This window comes from Macadamia integrifolia, chromosome 14 (assembly GCF_013358625.1).
Source record: "Macadamia integrifolia cultivar HAES 741 chromosome 14, SCU_Mint_v3, whole genome shotgun sequence".
NCBI classification, from domain to species: domain Eukaryota; kingdom Viridiplantae; phylum Streptophyta; class Magnoliopsida; order Proteales; family Proteaceae; genus Macadamia; species Macadamia integrifolia.
This window is the reverse complement of record NC_056570.1, coordinates 13583401-13610954: the sequence shown is the minus strand read 5'-3', so window position 1 is coordinate 13610954 and position 27554 is coordinate 13583401. Positions and strand designations below refer to the sequence as shown.

At 38.3% G+C, this 27554-nt stretch overlaps 2 protein-coding genes across 2 annotated transcripts in view; one reads left to right on the top strand and one right to left on the bottom strand.

Moving 5' to 3' along the window:
- The window catches only part of LOC122061833 (serine/threonine-protein kinase ATG1c-like), a 29071-nt gene extending 20191 nt beyond the window's left edge, over window positions 1-8880 (bottom strand). Inside the window, 1 exon segment of the mRNA XM_042625325.1 lies at window positions 8286-8880. Coding sequence (XP_042481259.1) covers window positions 8286-8528 — 243 coding nt within the window. The 5' untranslated portion in view covers window positions 8529-8880.
- Window positions 8881-16360: 7480 nt separating this feature from the next.
- LOC122060641 lies at window positions 16361-18489 on the top strand. The gene is made up of 3 exons (XM_042623766.1): window positions 16361-17239; window positions 17396-17638; window positions 18346-18489. Exons 1-3 carry the CDS (start codon window positions 16361-16363, stop codon window positions 18487-18489), a joined length of 1266 nt encoding a protein of 421 aa, XP_042479700.1.
- Window positions 18490-27554: the final 9065 nt, after the last annotated feature.

Below are 27554 nucleotides of genomic sequence, written 5' to 3'. Positions count from 1 at the left end.
CAACTTGAGGGGGAGTTTAGAATAAGGATTAGTGTGCCGTAGGGACACATTGGGGTTTTCCCCCTCCACCGACCCTAATTAGAGTGGTTCAGCTGGATGGGGGGATATAATTGTAAATGCTTTATTTATTCTATTTTGTACTCCTATCATAACTCTATCATGATAGTCATGACTCCTATTATACGTTATCATGACCCTATCATGATTTAATATTATAAATTCGAAACTATGTGATCAGTTAAAGACACACAAGCATTCTCCCATTCTTTCTGTTAACAATTATTTAAAAAAAAATTATAAAAATTAGTTTTAATTAGGAATAAAATATAAGAGTTGAGTAAAAATTAGGAAATAGCTTTATTGTTGTCTAGGAGTTTGATTGATGTAAAAAAGTTAATAATGTGACACTTTTTGTTGCAACAGTGTAATATTTTTACAGTATGACTCCTCAAGGAGGACTGAGGAGATGAGGCAAGAGACAAAGTGTGGTGGCATGCGTATCCATTGGAAATGATAGAAAGAAGTCGCAATGCAACTATTGTGGGAAGAAGATCATGAGAGGTGAGGCCAATAGACTGAAGTGGCATCTGGCAAGTGAATATAAGGATATCACCGAATGCTCTAGGGTCCCTAGTGAGGTGTAGAAGGCCATGGCTGCCCTCATGAAGGCAAGAATACAGAAGAAGTTAGATAAGAAGAAGCAAGGGTAGAGCTTGATAAGTTAGTGTTGGAGAGATAACCAGGAGTAGGGGGGTGACTGATATTGATAGTGATAATGATCACATTCCTATTGATGTGGAGACAAAGGCAGGCGAAACAGATATGGCCTGCTAGGGCAGCGTCAAGTTACAAATACACAAGCAGGGTAGGTTACAAGAAATAGGGAATGGAGGCGGTTCCTCTAGAGAAATTGCACCAGAGGCTGGTGGTAGTGGTTCTTCTACACAAGGTAAGAAGAAAAAGAAGCAAACGAAGTTGCTCTACCGGAGAGCACAAAGTATGAGGGGAGCCCCACCCCTAGTAGATGAGGATGTCGTTGACATATTTGGATAGGATCTTGCACCCTTCAGGACTTGAAGCAATAGACAGAGAAAGCTGAAGCATGTATGGTCAGATTAGATGGGTAAAGAAAGTGAAGCCATGTCAAAGTGGTTCTCCCACCATAGTATCCCAGCACATTATACTGAAGGACCCTACTATCAAAATATGCTACACATCGTAGGGTAGGCTGGGGAGGAGTGAAGGATCAACTACTTATGAGCTTATGAATGTGTATTTTTTCCAACAGAGAAAGGAGCTAGAGTATATAGAGACCCTTAAAGCGACATGGTCAAACTATGGTGCCATTGTTATGTATGATGATTGGAGTAAGGCTGTGCTCCTTAAGTCAGTGGATGTATCCAAGGAAAGGAAATGTGCAAAATATAAACAAGTCGTTAAAGGGGGTGGTCCAAGAGGTGGGGGCAAAGAACGTTGTCCAAGTGGTGATGAACAACGGTAGTAACTTCAAAAAGGCAAGGGAGAGACTGATAACAGTAAGTACTGCCTGTGTTGGACCCCATGTACAACCCACAGCATTGATCTCATGCTGAGGGTCATGAGAAAAAAGTCATTGGTATGAAGTGTGGTCTAGAGGGCAAGACAAGTGACTACATTTGTGTCCAACCATGGACATACATTACAATTGTTGAGGAGCAAATGTAGTGGGGATTTAATGAGACCCAACATTACTCAATTTGCCACAAACTAAATTGCCTTGAAGAGCTTTGAGACTAAGAAGGTTGGACTCATGTCTATGTTTGCTTCAGAGAAGTGGTTTAGTTGGAGGAAGTTGGGAACTCATGAGCTAGAGCAGCCAAGTTGACCATATCCTGTGAGCAGTCTGGCATGACCTAAAGAAGGTCGTTATATTACTTGATCTAGTGGTGAAGGCCTTGATGAGGATGGTTGACTCCGAGAAGAAGCCTATGCTGCCACACTGGTATGCTACAGTGGAAATGATGAAGAACCATGTGGCAGCAATGATATCACATTATGGCAGGAGCCACATTTAAATAATGCAAGATCACTGGGAAAGGCAACTTATGCATCCACATTGTGTAAGGCTGGTGAGTTTTTCTTTTCTACTACCTAAGTTCTCCATGTCATTTATAGCCTACTATCCCAATCCCAAGTACCAATACAAGCACAAACTTGGGATGAATCATTAATTGATAGATGCAGTGCAAGATGTAGTGACCAAGCTGGAGCCCAACCCAAATATACAGTCGGCCTACAATATTGAGGTGAACTTAGAGTTTCTTAAGTATTTCTAATCAATGCAATTACTATAATTGGTATTGATGTTAACTTACCAATGTTTGAAATGGACATAGATGAAGACATTCAGGGATGCACTTGAGACTTTTGGCCATGCAGCCACAAAATCTAGTGGGGACAACACCGCTCCTATTTGGCCCATTAACTCAGTTTCTTAGTTCAATTCAAATAAGTACGTAACAAGTACAATCACTTAACAAGAATATCCAAGTGAATAGTGGGTGCTATATCATATATGGCCATATGGGAGAGATGCACCTAAGTAGACAAAGATGGCAATAATGGTGTTCTTCCAGACGTTCCACCGCCGCATGCAAGCACAATTGGAGTACATTTTCACTTATCAACTCCAAGGGACGGAACCGATTGTTTATAAAAGGTTGGAGCAGTTGGTGTATATGCACTACAATATGATATTGAAGATGCAACACCTACTGATGGAGGGCCGGTAGGGGTAGGGAAGAATCCCTGAGGTGAACTGAGTTGCAGGGAAGAGGGAGAGAAGATCGCACTAAGAATGGGGGGGAGAGAAGGGATTTGCACACACTCAGCCCGTAGGAACACACCACAATATCAACTCATAACTTCATTCTTCAATTTAACTTGTCTATTGGTTACAACCAATTTAAAGGAAAATAAAAGACATAAAATAGAAACTCAATTGCAATAAGAAACTACCCTAAACAAAGAACCAAATTGCAAATCGACTATATAAATCAAACGTGTACCTAACTTGCTAAAATAAAGTGAATAAAATAAAATCAAAGACAATCTTCCTAAATAAAGTAAATTTCTAAAATCCTACTAGACCCAAAACCAATATGGATCTGGTTCATCCCTATCCGGAAACCCAGATGGGTATGGACTGCTCCACGGGTGCGTATATGCATCAATTCCCCCGGCGTTGAGAAAAACTCGTCCACGAGTTTTATAGAATGGGAGAATCAACACCAATCGATCAATATCCATCCTTGCATGTAAGAAGTCACGATCAAAACCATGATCGAATGCTATGAAATCCACGATGCGAAGTTCATTGATAAAGTAGTGACTTGGGAAAATAAAATCGATCGGTTCACTAAAGAGATCAACCGATTTAAAATTTTCCACAAGTGAATCTTCAACTTCCAATGGGGCCATCTCATCTTCTACCACTGGTGATTCATCTTCTATTTCGTCTACCTGTTGCTCAACAGCTGAGATCACATAGTTGAAGGTAGAGTGTATACAACCAGATGTGACCAATGTTAGGTCTTTGATGTCCTTGCAGTGTTGTTGCATCTCATCGAGCTTCTCTCATACCAGTTGCATCTATTGACGAATATCTAATAAAAGATTTAGATCCATTGGTCAGTTTTGCTTCTTCTTTTTTTCTTTTTCTTTTTTTTATCACTATGGTTGGATACTCAAAGCAAGGAGTGAGTGGCAGAATGGTAAATAAATAGAAGTTCTTTAGTGAGTGGCAATTCCGTAAATACAGAAGTGCAACTTGAAACCCAATAAAGTAACTTATATAGGGGGAGGGCTAAATTTGGAACATTGAGATGAACAAGGAATAAAAGGAAAAAAGGGAAAAGGTTGGGGCAGAATGGAAATTAAAAAGAATAATGAAGGGGCAAAAAAGGGGAGTCGTGGGGTGTGGTTGTACCGAGAAAGGGGTTTTCTCCTTCTCGAAGGTGAAACCTGCGCTACAACAAAGGGGATCAACGAGAGGAAGGGAAAGGAGTTCCAGGAATTGGCGGCAGCAATTTGGACCAGCAATGGGAGTCAGCTTCGACCAAAAGAGCGTGGCTCGCGATGGTACTTCACAGGTACGTCTTCTGTTTTTGTTCTACTTCTTGCTTTCTTCTTTTATTTTCTGTTTCTCTTCTCTCGTCTTGCTTCTTCTTTCTTCTCTGTTTTGCGTTGCTTCTTTTTTTTTCTCTTTTCCACTCGGCAGAACCCTAAAACAGGGAAGGGTGTCGAAGGAAAAAAAAATTTCCTGATTGCTTGCTGCTTCTTGGTTGGTCTTTTTTTTTTTTTTGGTTTGTTCTCAGTCATGGCAAGAACCTAAACTAGAATGGGAAGGTAAGAAGAGAGATGGAGGGAAAGGGATGGGGATCCTTTGGCTCTGATACAAATTTGATGGAGGGCCGGTAGGGGTAGGGAAGAATCCCTGAGGTGAACTGAGTTGCAGGGAAGAGGGAGAGAAGATTGCACTAAGAACAAGGGGGAGAGAAGGGATTTGCACACACTCAGCCCGTAGGCACACACCACAATATCAACTCATAACTTCATTCTTCAATTTAACTTGTCTATTGGTTACAACCAATTTAAAGGAAAATAAAAGACATAAACTACCCTAAACAAGAACCAAATTGCAAATCGACATTAAATCAAACGTGTACCTAACTTGCTAAAATAAAGTGAATAAAATAAAATAAAGGCAATCTTCCTAAATAAAGTAAATTTCTAAAATCCTACTAGACCCAAAACCAATATGGATCTGGTTCATCCCTATCCGGAAACCCAGATGGGTATGGACTGCTCCACGGGTGCGTATATGCATCACATACGCATAAGCATGGACATTGACAAAGACCCAATCGAGCTCAGTAGCATCTTCCAGGTGGACTAATGAGGAGCGAAAAAGTGGGTGAGGGACCGAGGTGAACTGTGATGGATTAGCCTGGTGGTATCCAGAGATTGCTAGTCATATGAGTGTCAATGTCAACAAGTTCATGGCTTCTCGATATGGTCGAGTTCACATACAAACACTTTTCCAACCTAGCGGGGATGATGAGATGTCGATTGGTCGCATTCCAGTTCCTAAACTCGCACATCGTCGTCATCTGGCGGTGGAGATGATGACGTTGGTCATGATGATGATGTTGATGATGGAGGTAGTGGTGGTGGTGGTGGTGGTGGTGATGATGGCAATAGATTTGTGTCCCTTTGGGAGGAGTACGACTACGCAAAGGTAGAGCAAAGCCTATTCGATTCACAGGATACTTAGTTTGATCATGGTGACCATAGCGTACGTGCCCGCACACGTACAAGTTAATCCAAAGGCCCACACTATAGGTTTAGACCAAATGAGGAGGATGAAAGCATTGACATGGAGATAGCATTGTCGACTCACTTGAAGGCCTCAGTATGGTGGGGGAGTAGTGGATATGGTGGGTATGGACTATGGACACACAAGACAATAGCCTACACCCTCCATTTCCCACAAAGACGTCTAATGCCGAGTATTGTGGGTATGGTAAAATTGATCAATATAATCTTCCTTCCTAACTACTCATGATGGACAGTATAAGGTGTATCATCTTTTGTGGATCTTCTCATACCCAGGCCCCCTAGTAACCATATCAGCCCGATCCACCAAACAGCTACAGTAGATCCACATTTACATCAACGTCCCAACCCTGTGATCTATATCTTAGGTTAGGGTACCTAGAGTATGCTGCTGACAAAACCTATCAAGCTGTTGTGATGGACTTTGGGCATTTCTTCAGACATAGCATGACATTGCTTTCTTTAATGAAAATTGGGGTTATCCGCTAAGAACTATGGTAGAGTTGTTTATGAATGTCTTCATGGTGGACTTGAGCTTACCAAGGATGATGAGAACGTCAACTCAAATCTGTATATGAATCCTCCAAAAATCTCGTGAAAAGCTTGTGCTTGCTTTGTATATGCTCTTTTTCTTTTATATGAGATATCGGGAATTACTTATATCCTCATAGGCCTTCGCAACATCAGGATCTCAATTACTACATAATCTCTTCGAGGGAGAAGGGTTAGATTGCAAATTTATATATACTTAAGATATATATATACGCAATTAGAAAGCAGCAACTCCTACTTCCCCTTTAACTTTTAAAAGGAACAAGAGCACAGTTCATTGTGAGAGCTTGACTGTCATTAGAAATAGGCTAATTATCCTTTTTGTATTTATTTGATTTTCCTATTTTATCTCTCATCTCACATATCCCCTATTTTCTCTCATCCCTCCTCCATGCACCCAACAGTATACACCAAGGTATGTTGTCTACTACCAACCTAAGGCATGAAACTAAACTAGAATTTTGAGTGTTTTTAAATAATCTAAAGGTTCCATTATGTTTAGAGATGCTTAATTAGGGTTTCTTTTTAAGTTTTGGGCCAAAATATGAAGATTTAACCACTGAAATGCTCTACCAAATCCATCAGCCATCAGCCATCAGCCATCAGCCATCAGCTAGGTTTCGGCCAAAACCCAAAATTTCAAAACTTGGTTATAGTAGCTATCTAATTCGTCTAAACTCTTAAAACATGACATAGGCTGAAAATTAAAACCAAAAATCACTTATAAGGACTCTAGGGCAATAATAAATACTCAATAATAAAACTCAACTCAACTCAACTCAACTCAACTCAACTCAATTCAATTCAATTCAGACTTATCTAACTAAATGGGGACAGCTACATGGATCACTTTTCTCCAATTTTATTCAAAGCCATACTTGTTACTAACCCTAAGCTATGCATGCCTTCCCTCACCACTTCTCCTAGAGTTATTGTAGGCCTACTCGTGGCTCTCTTACCTCCTTCAATATGAATCAAATCACCCCTCCATACTGAAGCATTCAAAGGCCTCTGTTGCACATGTCCATGCCACCTTAAGCAACTTTGTTGCAACTTATCTTGTATCAGAGCTAATCCTATATTAGCTCTAATTTGTTCATTCCCTATTACATATTTTTTCTAGTTTTACCAATCATCCATTTCAACACCATCATTCCAGCTACACTAAGTTTGTCTATATGTTGTATCTTCATTGCCCAAGATTTAACTCCATATATCATTACTAGTTGTATAACTGTCCTATAAAACTTTCCTTTGAGTTTTAAAGGAATGCATTGATCATACAACACTCTTGATGCACTCATCCACTTCATTCACCACATAATTCTATGTGCAACATAATCCTCTATTCCCGTTATTTATTTATGTTTGAACATAGGTACTTAAAATTTTCATTTTGCAATATCTCCTATCATCAGTTTATTAATAGGAAATTGAAAACTTTGAAGTTCAATATAAACCCCATGACCTGCTTATTGACTGATTCCCACCTAATGAAAAGCCCACTAATGCCTCCTCTTCTTCCCAGCAGCTGCATCAGTCCATCTCAATATCATAAAGTTCACCCAAGTTTGTTCAACCTGGTATAACATCTAGTTCAATATGGAAATGAATCATTACCGGACAGAAACAAGTTTACCTGTCCCTTGGGCCTCGTGTGTAATCAATTCTTCATAAACTACTACCCTTAACTAAAAAATTTTACCCGAGAAAGGGATTTAGAGATTAAATTGCCTCATGCAAACTGTTCAATATGAGTAAAAAAAATCTCTTAGGCTTTGAAATTATAAGGTATTGGTGTATGAGAAAGTCCTAAAAGGAAGAAAGAGGAAGATCAGTTAGGGTAGTGAGAAAAGATTTTGACGATTTATGCTTGAATAACGACAGCATTACATAGAGTTGTCCATGTTTACAAGAAATATCTACTAAGCTAATAATCCACGATAGAGCTGTCCATGCTTACAAGAAATATCTACTAAGCTAATAATCCACTGAAAGGTTGTCCAGATTTCAGAATCTCGCATTGGATTAAGTTGCTAGTGTTTTAGCAGGAACAAAGCTCAGATGACATCAAATACGTCACAATTAAGTTAATACGACATTATTCTTTTTTGATAAGCAATGAAAAATTATCTGGGGGGAAAAAGTTAGTACAACAATTGAGCATATAATTACGTCGTCTGGTCTTTCTGCCACATCTGTCCCAATATATATGCCATTAGGAAGTGCACAGAATTTTCAAGTAACTACGTAACTAAGCAGACTAAAATGTTAAAATCACTCTTATCAATTGAACAAAGAATCCGAAGAACATCAGAAACAAGAGGGAAGAACAAGGAGTGAGCATAAACACCGACCTTAATGATATTATGCAACCGAATGATATTAGGATGGTCAATTTTCTGCAAGATATCAATCTCCGACAAGAGACTCTCCTGTAATTTCTTGCTCAGACGATCCATCACGATCTCCTTAATCGCGACTTCCATGCCATTCACTCGATGTCTCGCATGCCAGACGACAGAGAAGGATCCTGATCCGATCTGTCGACCAACGATGTAGTCTCCAACGACCCTAGCTCTGCCCGAATGTTGAGACATCGACACCTACAACGAAATTCCTAACCAAGAAAACCAACTCTGCAACTCGCTCGAAACCCTATCCGAGAACGGATAGAAAGAAAGAGAGAGAGGGAGAGACGATGACTTTGAATTTGATTATGAGTAGTTTAATAGAAGTAAAAGACCAGATTATGAAGTGGGAGTGGGTGTGAGTGGGAGTGACTCAGTACTATGTAGTAGTTAATATCGTTACATGAGGAGAGTTTGATATGGAAACGGAAAAAAGATGCCATCGAGCAGCAAAGGAGAACGTGTGTTGCTGCGCAAGATAACAGACAGAGAAACCACAAGCAACAAGGAACTCTTCTGAGAAAGTTACGGCGAAGTTACTGACATACGCGATGTATGTAATATGCACCCAATTGACATGCCCGTGGTCGGTCCGGCTCGGTTTCGGTCCGGGTTGAGTCGATTTCGGTGTGGGAAAGCTGAAATCGAAACCGAACCAATAAGGAAATTCCAATTTTGGTTTGGTTTTGGTTTCGATTTGGTTTGGTTTCAGTTTGTCTTCGGTTTCTTAAATCGATTTGTAACCGGGTTGGTTTTGGTTTTTGGTCCAGTTTGGATTCTACTTTCCATACAAATGTATACAAAACTATGCAAATTTTGATTTTTTTAATGAATTTTGGAGTGTTTCGGTTTCTTACCGGTTTGGTTTCAGTTTCGGCTTTGGTTTTGGGTCATCCGGTTTACGGTGCGTTCGTTTGGTTTTGGGGTTGCAATACTCCAAAAAATCCTTTGCAATATGGTCATTCATGGGAAGTAGGGTGCTCACTTATGAGGGTAATCTAGTGGAACCAAACACTCCAAAAATTAAGAATTATCATTCTAAAGAATGTCATCCAAAGATTTACCGAACCAAACACCCCATGTGGGTTGTGCACGGAACGGATGTAATGTAACAGTGAGTTTTCCGGTTCCACGTGGTGGTTATACGGCAATATGGACGAGTTAGGATCCTTTTTCAATATCATTGGTACGTAGATCTGGAATCAATTATGAGCAACAAACAAGAGACAATATGTTTAGGCAAAGTGGTCGTGATGCATGCAGAAAAATAGGTATACAGAACGTTCTTCACCGATAATCATCGATTTTGTTAGGTAGAATTAAAGCATTGAACTCTTTTCCTCTCAGTACATTTGAAACCAGCTCTCATCAAGGCATCACAAATCAAATCATCATCTCCGTTGAATCTTTGTCGCACAGGGTTATGAATCCTCTTACTCAATGCATTCCGTTTTAGGGGGATAAGTCTATTTTTTTATCTCTCAATGAAAATCCACTTGCTTCTATCTGTACCTTTGCTTCCTTTACAAAACTTTTGCCTTTTTTTTTCCCCATTGAGAAAGATGACTTCCTAAGGTGTCCTTTGATAGTTGGAACAACTATGCCAGAGCTTTAAGCATGACAGAGATGAGATGGAATGATCGAGTTTGGAGGTCACTGAATTGAGTGAGTAAAGATCTTTTATATCAACTGACTCATGATGAGGATCCTTTTTTTTTTCTCTTAATTGTTGTTTTATTTGGTGCACGTATTTGGCAAGATGCTTGTATTTTTGTATGAGAAAAACTGAAATGAAATAATATCTTTGGAACTTTGATTTCTACTCTTTCAATGACGCTAGGAACATCCCTACAAACTCCATGAACAAATCCCGATGATCGACCGAGTCAGAAAGCCCCAATTGAGTTGGACCTTTCTGTATTACCACTGGAAATATGGCACAGGAAACACTGTAGTTGTTTATGGTGGGCATATGAGCCTTATGTTTTCTCTGTCTTCTCCACCAGAAACAGAACTGATATTCCGATGGAAATGCCTTGCTTTCGATGGGTGTTTCCAGTGACAATACTGCCACTTGGGGACAGTGTGTATACCCTTTGGGGGTGACCTGTGTGGGTCCCTCTCGATGTTCCCGACGAGTACAGATGTACTATTCCCTTTGTGTCTAGGACAATGATGCCCACATGCCCCGAAGCTATAATTGATTTGATGATTAGTGGTCTACTTGAATCCAACACACCGATCATAAACAGGGTGAGGGATGGCTGTTTTATTTTTAATGTTTATTATTATTAAATTGCTCACATGCGTAGAATTATATGTTTAATTGTAATTGCTCAAATACGATGATGATATGTTACATTTGTCATTTTACGATCATGATATGAACTATATAGAGATGTATGACGGGATCCGGTGTGGCGAGGTAGTACTGATACCGTGATCACGTGTGTTTGGTTGTGTGAGTGAGAGAAATTGGCATGGCCGAGGTGGTATCGGTGTGTGATTGCCGTATGTATGTTGCATTCATGCATTGATTATGTGCATTAGAGTTAGTTATAGTCGCGAGTTACACTTTGTGGCCAAGGAGCTGTCTTGGCCACGAAACAAGCCGAAGCAGCCTGGGCCTGATTTGAAATTTTCTTAGCTTAGAATGATGCTAGTAACATCCCCTACAAACTCCACGGAACAAATCTCGATGATCAGGCCAGAGCCAGAAAGCCCCAATTTGAATGTATGACGATCGGCAGAATCCAATGTTGCATTCTGCATTGATTATGTGTATTAGAGTAGTTGTATCTGCTATAGCATTTACCAAATTAGTTTTATTGTTAGGTGGATAATAAATAAATGATGTTTGAGGATTGTAAACAGAATAACTTGGTTAATGATATTATGTTTATTATTAGACGTTTCTCCATTTTATTTAAGTAGGAGGCCAGCATAGGTGTTAAAGCCGTCTCATTATAATAGAGAATTTGAATACACACTTAAGTTAAGAAATTAAACAACTGAAGCAAATGACAAATAAAACATGGAAAGGAAAATCCTAAAAGCTACAGTGGCAAACATGCCACTACTCTTGCTGCTCTTGCCATTGTTGCTGCTGGTTCTGTCCTTGGCCCTGACCCCACCGGCACCACCACCTTCTACCTCTATAGGCTGCTGACCTTTTCATCCTAAGGATTTAGATGAAAAACCAGATACAATGGCTGAGTATAAAGCTCACGGAGAAGAAAATCACAAAACTAGGTTACAGAGAGGAGGAACATGCAACCTTTTTATGCATGTGCACTAATCAGATTCCTTCACAGGAGTCATATCACGCCGGAACACCGGATCCTGATCTCAATCACGCCTGTCACCTCCATGCCGGATCAAGCTCAAGCCTAAGCCCATGTAGAGGGCTGGACAGAATTGACAAAAATGATGGAGAAGTTTCAACGACTTAGGCCCCCATACTTCTCAAATTGCTCGAGTATCAGCAAGCTTTGAGGAGCTTCCCGTCTAGGTTGTATCTCAGATGCTTTCATTGTGATCAACCAAGCCACATGGTGAGAATATGCCCCCACCGAAGGTCCATACCATAGGTGAACAGAGTTGAATGCTCACTTGATTGAGTTGGATATGAACGACTTCAATGTGATTTTAAGAATGGACTGCTTGTCCGCATACAGAGCAGAGAAGACTATCATTTTTAGACCTCGTGGTGATGATAAACCCAAAAAGTTATCATATCGTTTATAAACCTACTCCCTACTCGGCACCAGTGTCAAAGACCCCTTATCACATAGCCCCCACAGAGTTGAAGGAATTGTAGGTGCAACTTCAAGACCTTTTAAAGAAGGGATTCATTAGACCTAGTGTGTCTCCATGGGGAGCACCGGTATTGTTTGTCGAGAAGAAAGACGAAAGTATGAGATTGTGTATTGATTACCGGGAGCTTAATAAGCTAACCATCAAGAACCAGCATCCTTTACCATAAATAGATGATTTATTTGATTAGTTGCAAGGTGCCAAGGTATTCTCCAAGATCAACCTTAGATCGGGCTACCACTAGCTCAAGATCAAGGATAGTGATGTCAGTAAGACAACCTTCAGATCAAAGTATGGACATTATGAATTCTTGGTAATGTCATTTGGGTTGACCAATGCACAGGCTACATTCATGGATTTGATGAACTAGGTATTCCAGGATGTCCTAGATAAGTTTGTGATAGTATTCATTGATGACATTTTGGTCTATTCCAAGAGTGAGAGGAACATCCGTTCACCTGAGGTTAGTACTGCAATGGCTGAGGGAGAAGCAACTCTATGCCAAATTCAACAAGGGTGAGTTTTGGCTATCACAGGTGGCATTCCTAGGCCAGATTATTTCAGACGAAGGTTAAAGGTTAACCAGGCAAGGTGAAGGCAGTTTAGAATGGGAGACTCCAAGAGTATAGCAACATACGTAGTTTTCTAGGATTGGCCGATACTACAGGAGGTTTATCGAGAACTTTCTGCATTACTACTCCGATAACCCGACTGACATGAAAGGGTGTAAAATTTGAGTGGTCTGATGTTGTGAAAACCCCACCCATGATTTGGAGTTGCACTGTGATTTTTGCACTGAAAATCTGGAGACATTACCTGTAGGTGAGAAGAGTGAGATCTTCAGTGACCATAAGAGCCTTAAGTACTTCTTCACCCAAAAGGAGTCAATAACTCTCCATACTCCATTTATCCCAGTAGCACTAAAATGTACAAGGACCTCAAAGGCTCCTACTGGGGAAAGAAATGAAGAATGATGTGGCCACACATGTGTCAGATGCCTCACATGCCAGCAAGTTAAGGCTGAGAGGCGAGGCCTCATGGTTATTACAGTCCCTACCTATTCCATTTGGGTAGTTTGACCGCTTGACCAAGGCAGCTCCTTTATCCAATCAAGATCACATTTTCTATACATCATCAGATTGCATGGTATGGCAGTTAGTATCATCTCTGATCGAGATCCCAGGTTCACTTCTAAGTTCTGAACTGTGTGCAAAAGACTATAGGCACACAGTTGGCTTTCAACTGCCTTTCACCCAAAGCCGATGTCAATGAGAGGACTATTCACACATTCGAGGACCTACTCCGAGCATGTGCCTTGGATATGAGTTATAGTTGGGATGAGCATATTTCCCTTATTGAGTTCTCTTACAATAACAGTTATCAGGCCACCATCGGAATGTCTCCATTCGGGCACAATATGGCAGGAAGTGCGAACTCCACTCTATTGGGATGAGGTTGGTGAGCGGCATATTTTGGGTCCAAACTTAATATAGGCTACCAGTGAGAAGGTGAATGTGATCAGAGAAAGGTTCAAGGCAGCTCAGTCAAGGCAAAAAAGCTACGCAGATGTTGGGAGGAAACATCTGAGTTTGGTGTTGGAGACAAGGGGTGATGCGGTTCGAAAGAAGGGAAAGCTTAGTCCAAGGTTTATGGGACCGTATGATGTACTGGAGAGGATCGGACTGGTAGCTTATTGGATAGCTTTATCGCTAGAGTTGGAAGGTACACATGATGTCTTCCATGTTTCTATATTGAGGAAGTACATTCCCGACCCCACTCACATCTTGACTTACATACCCGTGAGTTAGACAAGATTTTTCCCACATGGAGTATCCAGAGAAGATTGTTGATCGAAAGGACCATATTCTTCCCAACCACACTATTTCCTTTGTCAAAGTGAAATGGATGAACCACCTCGAACATGAAGCATCTGGGAGCGAGAAGATGAAATGATACCTGACTCCCCATACTTGAATTTCCAGCATTAAAACCACCGTGCGAGACCAACCATGGGACAACAAGATGTCAAGACAACAAGCTATCTTGGCCACCGGAAACAAGTCACTGAAAGCACTAAATGTGTGGGTCCTTGTGCCCAAAATCCATTTTAAACCGATTGGTCAAAAGAGGTCCAAACCAAACAGACCCTAAGGCCTACTTAAGTTATAAGTTGGAAATGAGGATTCATTTCCTCATTTCCCTTGTGCCCAATAGGAGAGGAGAGAAAGAGGAGAAGAAGAAGAGGAGAAGAAGGAGGTTGGAGGCCTACCTGGTGCCACTTCCGCTTTAGTCTACAAATCATGTTGAGGTTGTAGGATGCATGTTCTACCCTCCCGTAGTTGTTGTCGGCTCGAACCAACCCGGTGAGCTTTGGCAACATGTTTTGCCATATCTCCCAAACGGGTTAGTGAAATTGGGATTTTCTTGGCTTCAATGATTCTAGGAACATTCCCTACAAACTCTATGGAATAAATCCGATGATCGGGCCCAAGCGGAAGCCCCAATTCGAGTTGGATTTTCTATATTACCACGGAAATATGGCACAGAAACACTGTAGCTGTTTTAGTGGGTTGTTTTCATAGAATATGGGCCTTATGTGCTCTCTGTCTTCTCCACCATAAACAGGACTTACATTTTCGATGAAAATACCCTGTTTCTGGTGGGTGTTTCTGGCCTAGTTAGCAATTCGAACAAATCGAATTTTTCTGAATTAAATGAAAAATTCTGACTGAATCCGAATAAAAAATAAAAATCGATAAAATTCACGATTTTTTCAAAAGTGAATATAAACCACGAATAAATCGTGACGAACCGGATTAAACCGAATTATTTGGTTACCATTAACCCACTTGAAAAAAAAAAACAAAAACAAAACAAAACATAAAAAACCAAAACCGAACGGTCTTAACTTTACCCTCTCTGAAAAGTGAAAACCACACCCCTCTCATTTCTTACGGTCTCTGCAGACAGACTCTGCACCTCGTCGCTTATCGATCACTGATCACCGCTCGTAGCCTCATTGCTTCGCTGCCTCACCACCTCGCTATGACGCTGCCTCGTTGCTCGCTGCCTCATTGCTCACCTCCTCCGTCGATCCCGCCTCTTGAGTCCTGAGTCCTGCCTCGTCGATCGTCGCCTCACTGCCTCACCACTCGTGGCTCGCTGCTTCGTTGCCTTGTCGCCTCCCTGCCTCCCGCCTCTGGCCTCCGAACTTGAGAGTTGAGAGTGGAAACATAGGTTTTCCTTTTGATTAGGATGAATCAGTCAGTCTCAGAGACACTACAGAAGCTAATGATAAAACTAATGGGTTACTAATCAGGGTCCTATATATTATGAGAAACCTGATAGAGGTGGAGATCCTCTTATTGTGCCAATTGAACTTACATCTGTGCAGGATTCTCCTGGTGGTAGAAGGGTTCTAATTCCTATGTCCTACGGCTCCTACCTCGAGGCCCTCATCGCTCGTCACCTCCTGCGGTCCTGCACTCCTGAGTCCTGCCTCACTGGCTTACCCTCTCAGAGAAAGCTAACACATCTCAGGCTTCTCAGCTTGTAGATCAATCTCATGGTTTTGGCCTTTTGGTTTCCACTTTCCACTTACGGTTACGACATCTTTTGGTTCTACAGACTTTTGTCGTCTTGCGGATACGGGCTACCAGTGACCACACTCCTTCAGTCCTTCTGAGTTATGAACTACCGATCCACTTCCTTCTTGTAGACTCTTGCGGCTACAGGTTAGTAATCATCCTCCTGAATAGTGGCAGTAAAATCCAAAATAATTTGATTGTTTAAAGGAGAAAACAATAAGTATTGGATGTTGTCAAACAATTTGCATTTGATAAACTCCTATGACAAATCGCCATAGATCATCTGTCATAGGAGTTTTTCTGTGATTGTATTTGTATCTAACTGCCTTCTCTGTGTTAAATTTGCATTTGATTGTTGTTCTATTATGTAACTATAGTTCTGTAGTTCTGTTTCATAGGTTTGGATTTTTTTTTAATTGAATGAAATTGTGAACTAAACTATATTGCACAGCACAGTAACCGAATGAGTTTTTGTTAGTATGTTCTACTCATAATGCAAAAATCTTGGTATTCTTGGTATGTTTTCTTTGTAATTATTAATATGATTTATTTGCTTGTTCATATGAAATGATTTTTATGTTGTTTTTTTTGTGTTTCAACTTTCAACAAATAGGAAAAATGGGGAGACAAAAAGATAAGTTTTGGCAACATGCTGAGCCACTTGATAGTTCACATTTCAAATGCGAATTTTGTGAAAAACAAGTTTATGGAGGGGTCACTCGCCTCAAGTATCATTTAGCTAAGGTTAGTGGTCATGATGTTGCACCTTGTGAGAAAGTATCTGATGATGTCCAAGCAGAAGCTCTTCTTGCTATTAATTCTGAATCAAGTAGTAAAAAGCGTAAGAGTTGTACCAGTGGTGAGAGTATAGTTGGTTCCTCTCCTTTGACTCCTTTAACTACAACTAGTCAAAGGCAGTCTACAATGGAGGAAATGATCCCTAAGATGGACAAACCAACTTGGGAGAAATGTTTGCGTGACTTATTTATTAAAAATAGCATTTCTTTCAATGTTGTTCAATCGGATGCTTTTATCAAGTTTGTGAAGTGCACAACCCGTTATGGTCCTAGTGTTCCTATTCCAAGTTATGGAACCCTTCGTGGAAGAATAATCCCTAAAGCAAGAAAGGACCTTGAAAAAAATGCTGAAGAAGTAAAATTTTGTTGGAAACAAACTGGTTGCACAATTATGTCTGATATATGGACTGATTTGAAAAAGCAGTCTTTTCTTAATGTGATTGCTTATTCCCCGGGTGGTGCTCTCTTTCTGAGGTTAGAGGAGTGTTCTCATGCTAGATTGACTGGTCCTTATATATTTGATATTCTTGATAGAGAGATTCAAAGTGTTGGCCAAAATTTAGTGGTTCAAATAATTTCAGACAATGCATCCAATTATTCCAATGCACTTGATATGCTTATTGGAAAGTATCGTTGGTTGTTTAAGACTCAATGTGCAGCCCATGGTATCAATCTAATGTTGAAGGACATCTATGAAAAGGTTTTTTGGGTTTAAGAAATTTTTGATGAGGCAAAAAGAATTATTGACTACTTGTACAAGTGAATAATTGTCTTACAATTGATGAGGAGTTTCACAAACAAGGACCTAAAATATCCTTGCAAAACTAGATTTGCTTCAAACTTTTTAATGCTTTAGTCAATTGTTGAAGTGGAAGAGAAGCTTAGACTCCTAGTTGCATCAGCTGAGTGGAGGAGTCTAAGAAATTATAGATCTATTAAAGTAGATAGAGTAGTGTACACTATTCAAAGGGAGTCGTTTTGGAATGATTCAAAAGAGATTTTGAGATTTATGGAACCAATCATTCGAGTTCTTCGTTTGGTTGATGGTGATGGGGCTACATCAGGATATTTGTATGAAGCAATGGAAAGAGCCAGAGAGGTATTGGAAAGGCTTTATGAGGTTGACCATCGGTATAACCAAATTTTGGATATCTTTGATAAGAGAAGGGATGAAAACATTTCAAGTACCATTCACTATGCAACTGTTGTTTTCAATCCTACTTATTTTTTGAGTGAAAGATTCAAAAAGATTCCTTAATTGAAAGAAGTAACAGATTTCATTGGTGGGATATTGGTTCCACAAGATGAGAGGAGAGAATATTATGGACAATTGGCAATATACCACATGAAGTCTAGCACTGTTTTTACTCCTAGTGCCAAGACGCTGATGGAAACTAGTCATCCTCGTAAGTGTAATAATTACTTTCTTTTTAAAACTTTTAGTTTACTCTTTCTTATATGAAAATTACTTGTCATTTAAAATTGTATATTTATATATATATATATATATATTCTTTTACCAATAACAGGGGTTTGGTGGCATATGCAAGGTGATGCTATTCCTATCATACAGAAGTATGCCATTCGAATATTGAGCCAACCATGTAGTTCTTCGTCTTATGAGAGAATTGGAGTGTCTGGGATGCAGCACAAACAAAAAAGAGGAATAGATTGTCAGTGGCGATGTTAGATGATTTAGTCTACGTCAGAATGAATTAGTTGATGATGGAAAAGAGGGGTGAACTTGAACCAAAAAACATGCTACCCATTAATCTTGACAATATTAGTGTCAATGATTTTGATCAGAGCATTGAGGGCGTTGATAAAGAGGTAAAGAGATTATTGGATGATGTGGATGATAGCATCGCTGAAGACTTGCTATTTGGTGCAAGTGCTAGTTTTACTGAGAGCGAGACTCAACCCTCAGATAGTATTATCGAATTTAGTTAAGTACTTAAGTTGTGGTGATGTAATAACTTTTGTTATGCTTTTGTGGATGTTTTGCTTTATTTAGAATAGTTTTTCCTTTTAAGCATGGATGATGGAATCATGGAACTAGGTGAGCCATGGATTGAATGATGTGATTTTAAACTTTTATATTCCTACAGGACAATTTCTTTAGATATTGGGTTACTATAACTATTGTTTCCATCACCCAATGACAGCTTTTTCCTAGTTTTTTATTGTATTGTATATTTGAACTACAGTAATTTGCTATTTCTAGGTGTACATATCAAGTTAATTACTTGATAAATAAAAAAGATACAATAAATTATAAAAAAAAAAACGTTTGAATCCGATTTTTATTTTGTCTGTTTTTTTGACCGCTTTTTTTACCGAACCCTTAAATTGACCAGTCGAATTATTCCGAATAATTCTCCGTCCGAATAATTCCCAAATCCGAATTTGCTAACTATGGTTTCTGGTGACAATACTGTCACTTGGGGATAGTGTCTGTACCCTTTGGAGGTGGCCTATATGGGTCCTTCCCGATGCTCCCGATGTGTACTGATGTACGATTCCATTTGTGTCTAGGACAATGATTCCCACATGCCCCAAAGCTGGAATTGATTTGATCGATTGGTGGCTGTACTTGAATCCGAATACACCCGATCATAAACTAAGTGAGGGATGGACTGTGTTTATTTTTGGAATGTTTATTATTATTAAATTACTCACATGCTTAGAATTATATATGTAATTGTAATTGCTTAAATACGATGATGATATGTTACATTTGTCATTTTACGATCATGATATGAACTGTATGGAGATGTATGACGAGATCTGGTGTGGCCAAGGTGGTACCGATATCGTGATCACCGTGTGTTTGGTTGTGTGAGTGAGACAGAATCTGGCGTGGCTGAGGTGGTACCGGTGTCATGATTGCCATATGGATGTTGCATTCATGCATTGATTATGTGCATTAGAGTTAGTTGTAGTCGCGGGTTACACTTTGTGGCCAAGGTCTCGTTGGTATCGTGTACCCTGGGACTGCATTTGGAAATGGATGCGCTTCGTGGCCAATGATTGGTACTGATGTCACGTAGTTCATACTCAATTATGATATTATGCTAGATTAGGTAAACGGTATCGGGTTTCACTTTGTGGCCAAGGCCTAGCTGGTATCGTGTACCCGGGACTGTATTTGGAGATGGATTACACTTTGTGGCCAAGGTCTTATCGGTACTATGTAATTCATACTAACTGTATCACTATGAAGGCATGTACCATATATGTGGTTAGGTATCACTCCCTATGCTATGAACCCTTGCCAACAGGGGTTGAGGTGTTAGATAACCCATTGTGGTATGTTCGATGTGCCTTTTCAGAATGCCACACCCACGGTACGATGCGATTGTTGCTCGAGGGGAGGAACTTATGTGGTGTGACCGATGATGTACCGGTGTCATGACTATCAAGAGGGGGTTATCAGGGGTTTGCTGGGTGACCCATGGATGCATACAGGGACCGACAAGCTTCTATTCATGGCTAGGGTTTGTATCCTTGCGTAGTCGATGAAAGTTTAGAGACGAAAGATATAGCCTAATGTGTCGTAGTAGCATTTACCATACTTAGTTTGTATTGTTAGGTGGATAATAAATAAATAAACTACATCACGAGTATCATGGACTATGTGTTTAATTTTCACAATCATGCATCATAAATTATTACTGCTATTGTCTTGCTTGGATGTGCTTGACCCCACCCCTCACTGAGCGAGTTGGAAAGCTCATCCCATGCATACACCCCTTTTTAGATGATGATACAGAAACCGTGGTGCCAATGGTGGGTGACCCAGTATCTTCTGGGTCGGAGTATGGTGTGAGCGACTAGTGGATGCCAGAAGCGGAGGAGCATGATCAGGACTGTGCTTGCAACCACTATGCACACGCCACACTGTGAGATTGTACATCATACTTTGATTCTTTTGGGTATAGCCGTGGATTGTATATTTTTTTTGAGATTATATTATATATCATGGATGAATGTAACAGAATAACTTGGTTATTGCTATTATATTATCATTAGATGTTTTTTCATTTTATTTATAATTCCGCTACTATACTCTGATTCTACTCCTTACGTTGGTTTGTGGTGTGAAATTGTGAAAATGTTAAGGTACTACTATCAGAGATCCTGATAGGTTTGTAAGACAGGTACGTGTCTTACTCACACCGCCGGTATTCCTAATGGTAAGTTGGGTCTCCTGGAATTGGGGTGTGACAAAATTATTACTATGATTATTTTTATTGCATGCCCTTGCTCTCCCATGTAATCCAAAACTACATTTTCAATCTAAGAAAATAACAACAATTGCATAACAAAATGTTTAGTGAAATAAGTCATCACACCAGTTCCGAATGTCATTGATTAAAATAATAATAATTTGTAAAGAAACATGGTTTGGATCATTTTACGTGTAAAGATTGTGGATTTAATTTCTCTGGGAGTGTTTCAAGAGTGAAGGTCCATTTGGTTTGCCAAGTTGATAGTAATATTCAAAATTACACTCAAGTTCCTGAGTATATTTAAGTTGATGCCCTTGTCGAATTAAATTCAATTATATCTACTAAAAAGAGAATGATGTGATACTTTAGAAAGTGAAATGGGTTCCACAACCAGCACACCTTCTATGCAAAAGGGTAGGAATACCCATCAACCCATGGTGGTAGAGATGGCTAATAAAAAGACAAGAAGTTTTTAAACATATTGGTCACCGAATTTTTTGTCAATAATAACATTTCTATTAATGTTATGGGAAATTATTAACGTAACAAAGGTATGTTATTTATCCAAACATAACAAGACACCTATTACCCTCTTAAAACAACAATAAAGAATATGATTGTGAATAAATTTAAAGGTTAATTAAGTAACCTCACATTAGTTATCCAAATTTTTAAAAAAAAATCAAGAAAAGAAAAATCAATTAAAATTAGTAATAAAGGGTTAAATGGTAATTGAACTGACCAATCTTCCCCAAAATCATCTACCCAGCATCTCTTGTCTCCGACAATTCTTGAGGATCCTGGAGATAACATCGAAACAGCTGGAGGATTTAAAAATTTATATTTAGGTTCAACTTATATATGTTAAACTCAAAACCACCCCAGCCCATAAGGCTGCACAAAGTTTATTTACAATTCATCTGAAACAGAGAAATTAAGAAAATTCTTGGAGGACAAGAACAACGACGATATAGGTGAAGACATAATGTCTGGGAAACTCATTTTCTGAACAATCTTATCCTTCTACCTTAAAATCTAGAAGCAGGGAAAATGACCTTCCTAAACCAATTAAAAGAACCGTTAAGAGAATGTATCTGTTGCAGAGCTCCTCATTGAAAAGTATATTTAGTATTCATAGGCCATGAGATAGTTTTGAGAAATTGAACCCTAAAGAGCTCTGCAACAAGAACAACAAAATTAAATTTTCTAATCTTGCCCTTAGATGGTAATACTTGGTACTAACAACTATTACAAAGAGCAGTAATCATCCACGATTATAGATGCAAAAATCAGCAATAATCCACTAAAAAAATAGAAATTTTATGTGTAATAATGAAAAGTAGAGAAACAGAGAAAGAGAGACTTAATGGAAATGAAATAGAGAAAGGCACCCAAGAAAAATGGGTTTACTTTTATTGCTTATGAGGGCAACGCCTCCTACTCTCGGGGTGACGATGCTCTCGTGTGGGTTGGGGAACAAGCAGCAGAAAGATAGTTGCAAACTTGCAACAACGATTTGGACAGTGGCATTTATAGAAGAACTCACAACAAAGGTTTTAAAAATGGACCTCAACAGAAACCTCACATATCGTGGTTCCTGATGAATCAACTCACCTCAGCAACAACTCATCACTCATTTTGATGGCACCTCCACCACTCCCAATAGTCGTAAACACCTCAAGGCTCCTAGAGGTCAAGGTAGGAGATACGAGATATTCGTCTATTTGATGAAGAAAGAGTATTTTATGGCTATATGAGGTTCAAGCGATGGATTTTTGAAAATGATGCAAGTAGACTATGAATTAGAGATCGACTTCAAGAGCTCAATCCTGCCAGAAGAGAAAGGGGTAAGCTGTAAAACAAGGAGTGTTTTGAAATGAAGGAAATGCCATTTTAGATGTCACTTTTCAATATAATTGTGAATTCTAATAAAATAAAATGAAATATCTAAATTACCCCATCAAAAAGTCCATAATGTACCCTTTTTCATTGAATTTTACCTTTTCACCATTTTGTTATTTTTCCAAACGTAACCTACCTTATTATGTTACTAACATCCCTAATGTCATTCATGCAAGTTCTTTTATTGAAATGATGAGGGTTGCACATATGGGACAAGTTACATTATATCTATTTATAATAATCCTTGTGTCCACTCGAATCCTTAAAAAAAAAGGGTAGATGCCATGAAATTTGTTAACAGCATAAATGCAACATGAGGTATCATAGGTTAATAATTATATCTGATTCTTTGACTGACATAAAGAAGAGGTAGTGAGTCAATGTGATCGTCTACTCTCTTTGTGATGCTGTTTTTCAATAAATTGAATGTGGTGTAGATAGATTAACTTCAACATTTCTCTTTAATGAAATTTTTAATGTCAGTAAATGGTTACACCAAAAAATGTTATGCATTTTGTTTCAGATAATGATTCTAACTTTTTTTCTTGTAGTGATATATTGGCGAAAAAATGACATCACATATATAGGATAAATTGTGTTGTACATAAAATCAATTTGCTTTTGAAAGATATCCACAAAAAAAGTTAAATGAGTGAGGATGTCATTGAAGATGAGAAACTTATAGTGGATTATATTCACAAGTACACAGGTTTTTTAACATTATTAAGGAAATTTACAAACAATAAAAATATCAAGTAGGCTTTCGAGATAAGGTTTGCTACTTACTTTTTACGCATTAATCTCTTATTATATTTGAAGATGAGTTAAGGCTTTTAGTTGCATCATCTGAATATAGAGCCTTTCAGTTAAACAAAGTTGAAAAGACAGCAAGAACTGTTGAGATCAGTCAATCAGATGCATTTTGGGAGGGGGTAAAGAAGGTTGTTTCTTTTATAAAGTCACTTATTCTCATTTTTTGCCTTGTTGATTCAGAGGGTTCTACTATAAGTTAATTATGTGAAGCAACAAAAAATGAAAAATAAACGTTATAAAAATTTATGGAGAATGAATGAGTGAAGTATTTAATCATAATGGATTTGTTTAATGTTAGGGTGGAGAAGAACATTATTATTATTATTATTTTTTTTTTTTGAAGAGAAGAACATTATTAGCCATGTTCATGTGTTTGCTACAATTTTAAATCCTTCTATTATATATGATGATCAAATTGATATTGACGGAACTAAACTTATGATTGCACAAGAATTAATTATAGACACTATGGTTCATCTAAAAGATCGTGAGAAATTCATATAAGAAGTAGTTGATTATCGTATGAAGAGCCCATTGTTGTTCAATATAACAGGGTAGACAATGATGAAAACTAACCATGAAGTATGTGTCTAAGCTAATTAGTTTATTGTTACTTTTTTTATTATTAAATGTAGCATTTTATATTTATCTAGTTGTGATGATTTGTAGGGATTTGAAAGCAAATTTTGTATGTGAATTTTCTGGTGCTTGTAGAATCTTGAACAAATCTTGTAGTTCCTCTCCTTGTGAGAATAATTGAAGTGCTTGAGATGCAGCACAAACAAAGAAAAAAAATAGATTAGCCCAAAGAAATGTTAGAAGACTTGGTATATATTCGACGAATTATTTGATGAAGGAGAAGTAAAAAAAAGTCAAATACTTAAAGACAGAAAGCCCATTGATTTAGAAAAACTTGGTGACTTACCTATGGTAGACATTAAACTTGAGACGGAGAGGCTTCGACAAACGTATGAGGAATTAGAATCATTTAACATTGAAGCTTAGGAAGATCTACTTCAGATGGTTTAATGCTTTATTATTGATATTAGGGCACGTTATATATCACTACAAAAAAAAAGGTCAATAGGGGCTGATTTAGGGGTGGTTTTTTTCTTCCACCACTAAATATATGGTTTTACGGGCGGTTTTATTTATCTACTGCATAGGGTATTAATTAGGTGCGATTTTATTTATCTGTCACTAAATGGTATTATTTAGGGGCAATTTTATTTATTGGCCTCTAAATGTGATACAATAGGGTCGGTTTATTTATTACTCTAAAGTGATACAATAGGGATGGTATTTTGTGTCTGCCCCAATAGATATAATTTTTCTAATTAAAATATAAGGTATCATATGTCCTGTAGGGGTGGATTTATTTTATGCCACTAAAACTAAAGAATTAGGGGCGGTTTTTGCACCCACCACTAAAAATAAAGAATTAGGGGCTAATTTAGAGGTGGGTTTTTTCACCTACCACTAAAAATAAAGAATTAGGGGCGATTTTATTAAATCGCTTCTAAAAAGTATGCATTAGAGGTGGTTTTCACAGTGAGAGAGCAGCGGCGCTGATCTTTATCGCCACTATAGTTAGGGTTTTAGTATTTGAATGGAAAGTATAAAATTAGGAGTCTTCGGGCTAAATTTTCCCAATCCCGCTTTCTCTCTGATATATTTCAAAATCTAACCGCTGCCTCTCCTCCTTCTTCTATAATACGATTTGCAATTAGCCGTGACAGCAACTCCAGCTAAGGAAACCATCGTGACTCCAGCCAAGGCAGCTTTGCAACTCTAGCCGTGACTCCAACTCCAGCTCCTTCGGTTTCCTCTCCCATCTCAAGTAAGTCTGTATGTCTTCTTTCTTCTCTTTATTTCTCCTTCTATTTTCTTTTGCTGTTGATTTCGGCCATTGGTATTTGGCCGAAGATCTTTGTTTCTTCAGCAAGGTGTGTTGATTTTGTTCATAGTTCATACTCCTCGTTTTCCTTGTCTTTTCTTATTTATTACCTTTCATCTTGTCTTTGATTCAGGTTTCCGCCTCAAAACTCGAGTTTGTGGGTGGCTTTTTGTATTATGATTTTTTTTTCGTCGAAGTTTTTTCTTTGGGGTCTTTCTTTGCATGATTAAACGATGGGCTCACACGGACATGGATGATTTCATGGGAGAGTTCTAAGATGATTATGATGAACTTTAAAGTTCTTGAATAATGCTATCTTGATCTCTCTCTGTCTCTGGTTTTTTACTCTTTTTTTTCCTTCAGGAACATTGCATTGGATTTTCCTTTGCTAATATGTTTAAACAAAATGGTAGATTTCCCTTTTTCAGATAGAAATTTATTTATTTTTTAATCTGATTCTGGTCTTATAAAACCCCCTAATAAGCATCTGGATAATTTCATCATCACAGAATACCCTCGTCATAAAGCCCCCTATGCAGATTAATTACCAAAATAAGCTTGTTTTATTAGGAATAAGCCTAGGATTGGGTTCATACATGTTATCCGTTGATCTCATGTGTTTTGAGTGTAATAGACCACTTTTACGGGTCTAAAAGGGGAGCTTTAAGATTGAGTACGGGATTACTAGTTAGTTTCCATTTTCATTAGTTTCCTTTTTAGTTGGGCTTGATTTGAGTTATATTTTAAGAGTCAAGTTATTAATTGAGTCAAGTCATTAGTAGTTAGTTTCCTTTTTCAACTAGTTTCTAATTTCAATTTTTAATAACTATTGTATTAGGAGAATATTTGGTTTCTTTTTTGAAGAATCTTCTATTTTTAATTCCCTCTCCCATTAACATTATAAATAAAGAAAAGAGGCTCCTAAAGCCTAATGATTTTGAAAAACAAATTAATGGCTGCTGCGATTGTCTTCGTCATGGAGATTTGTCTTGTGTTTGATAAGGCTGAAGGAATTGGTGCATAGTTGTCATGGCGCCAAGGCGAACCAAGGCGCTGGAGGGCTGTCTAAGCGCTTAGGCGAGAAGGCGCCCGCCTTACGGCGAATACGGCGCCAAAAAAGACGTTACTATTTTTTTAATATATCTATAATATCTAGTATAACTGTATAACAATGATATACTTAATTTTAAATTGCTTGTAAAAAATCAAGCCTTTAAGTTATATCAAAATACAAGAAGCACGACTTTAAGCAACATCAAGGGAAAAAATACACACTTTAAGCAATATCAAGATACAAGAATCAACATTCAACATGAAATTCATATCAATGCAAATTGCAAAGTGATATATTTTCTAACATGAGAATACACAACAAAAAATAAAAAAATTATTCATAAAAAAAAAACTATAAATAAAACAAAAGGCATAAGTGCATAACAACATATAATTCCTAATGAAATATTATAAATAATATAATATTTAACTATTTAAGTATGTAGTTAGATATACTTACCTCTATGATGCCCAAAACGAGATCCACAAAGTCCATCATAGACCATGAGTCCATGAACATGATATTTTACTTGGCTCTATCAACATCTCCCATGTGAGGTCGTCTCCAGGATGGACTAAATCTCCATCTTCTTGATCCCCTGTTATCCATTCACTACTCCAATTCATTTCATCAAGAATTAATGGATCACAATTGCTGCCCTTTTCCCTTCTTTCTTGGAACCTTGAATGAAGCCGACGATTATATTGGATATAGACTAGATCATTCAAGCGCTAATGTTCTAGTCCATTCCTCTTCTTGGTGTGAATCTGAATCCATAAATACTCTTTATTTAAGTCAAGAAATAGATGTAAAAAGTATAATTACAAACTAATATACAAGATCATACATGCATCTTGTATTTTACATGATTCTTCAAAAGGGAGTCTCTCATCATTGATGTAGTCAAAATATTTGCTAGCATTTAGGTAAAAGCCAGCAGCATATAAAGGTCGATCTATTTGGACCTCCCAATGGTCATCAATAATTGCTAACACCTTCTTCCATGACCGTTCTTTGTTGGCAAAATTTACTTTTATCCTTTTTTTTGCTATTTCCATTGCCAAATAAACTTCAGGCAATGCAGGCCTCTCATCACCATCTACTAACCTCAAAACAA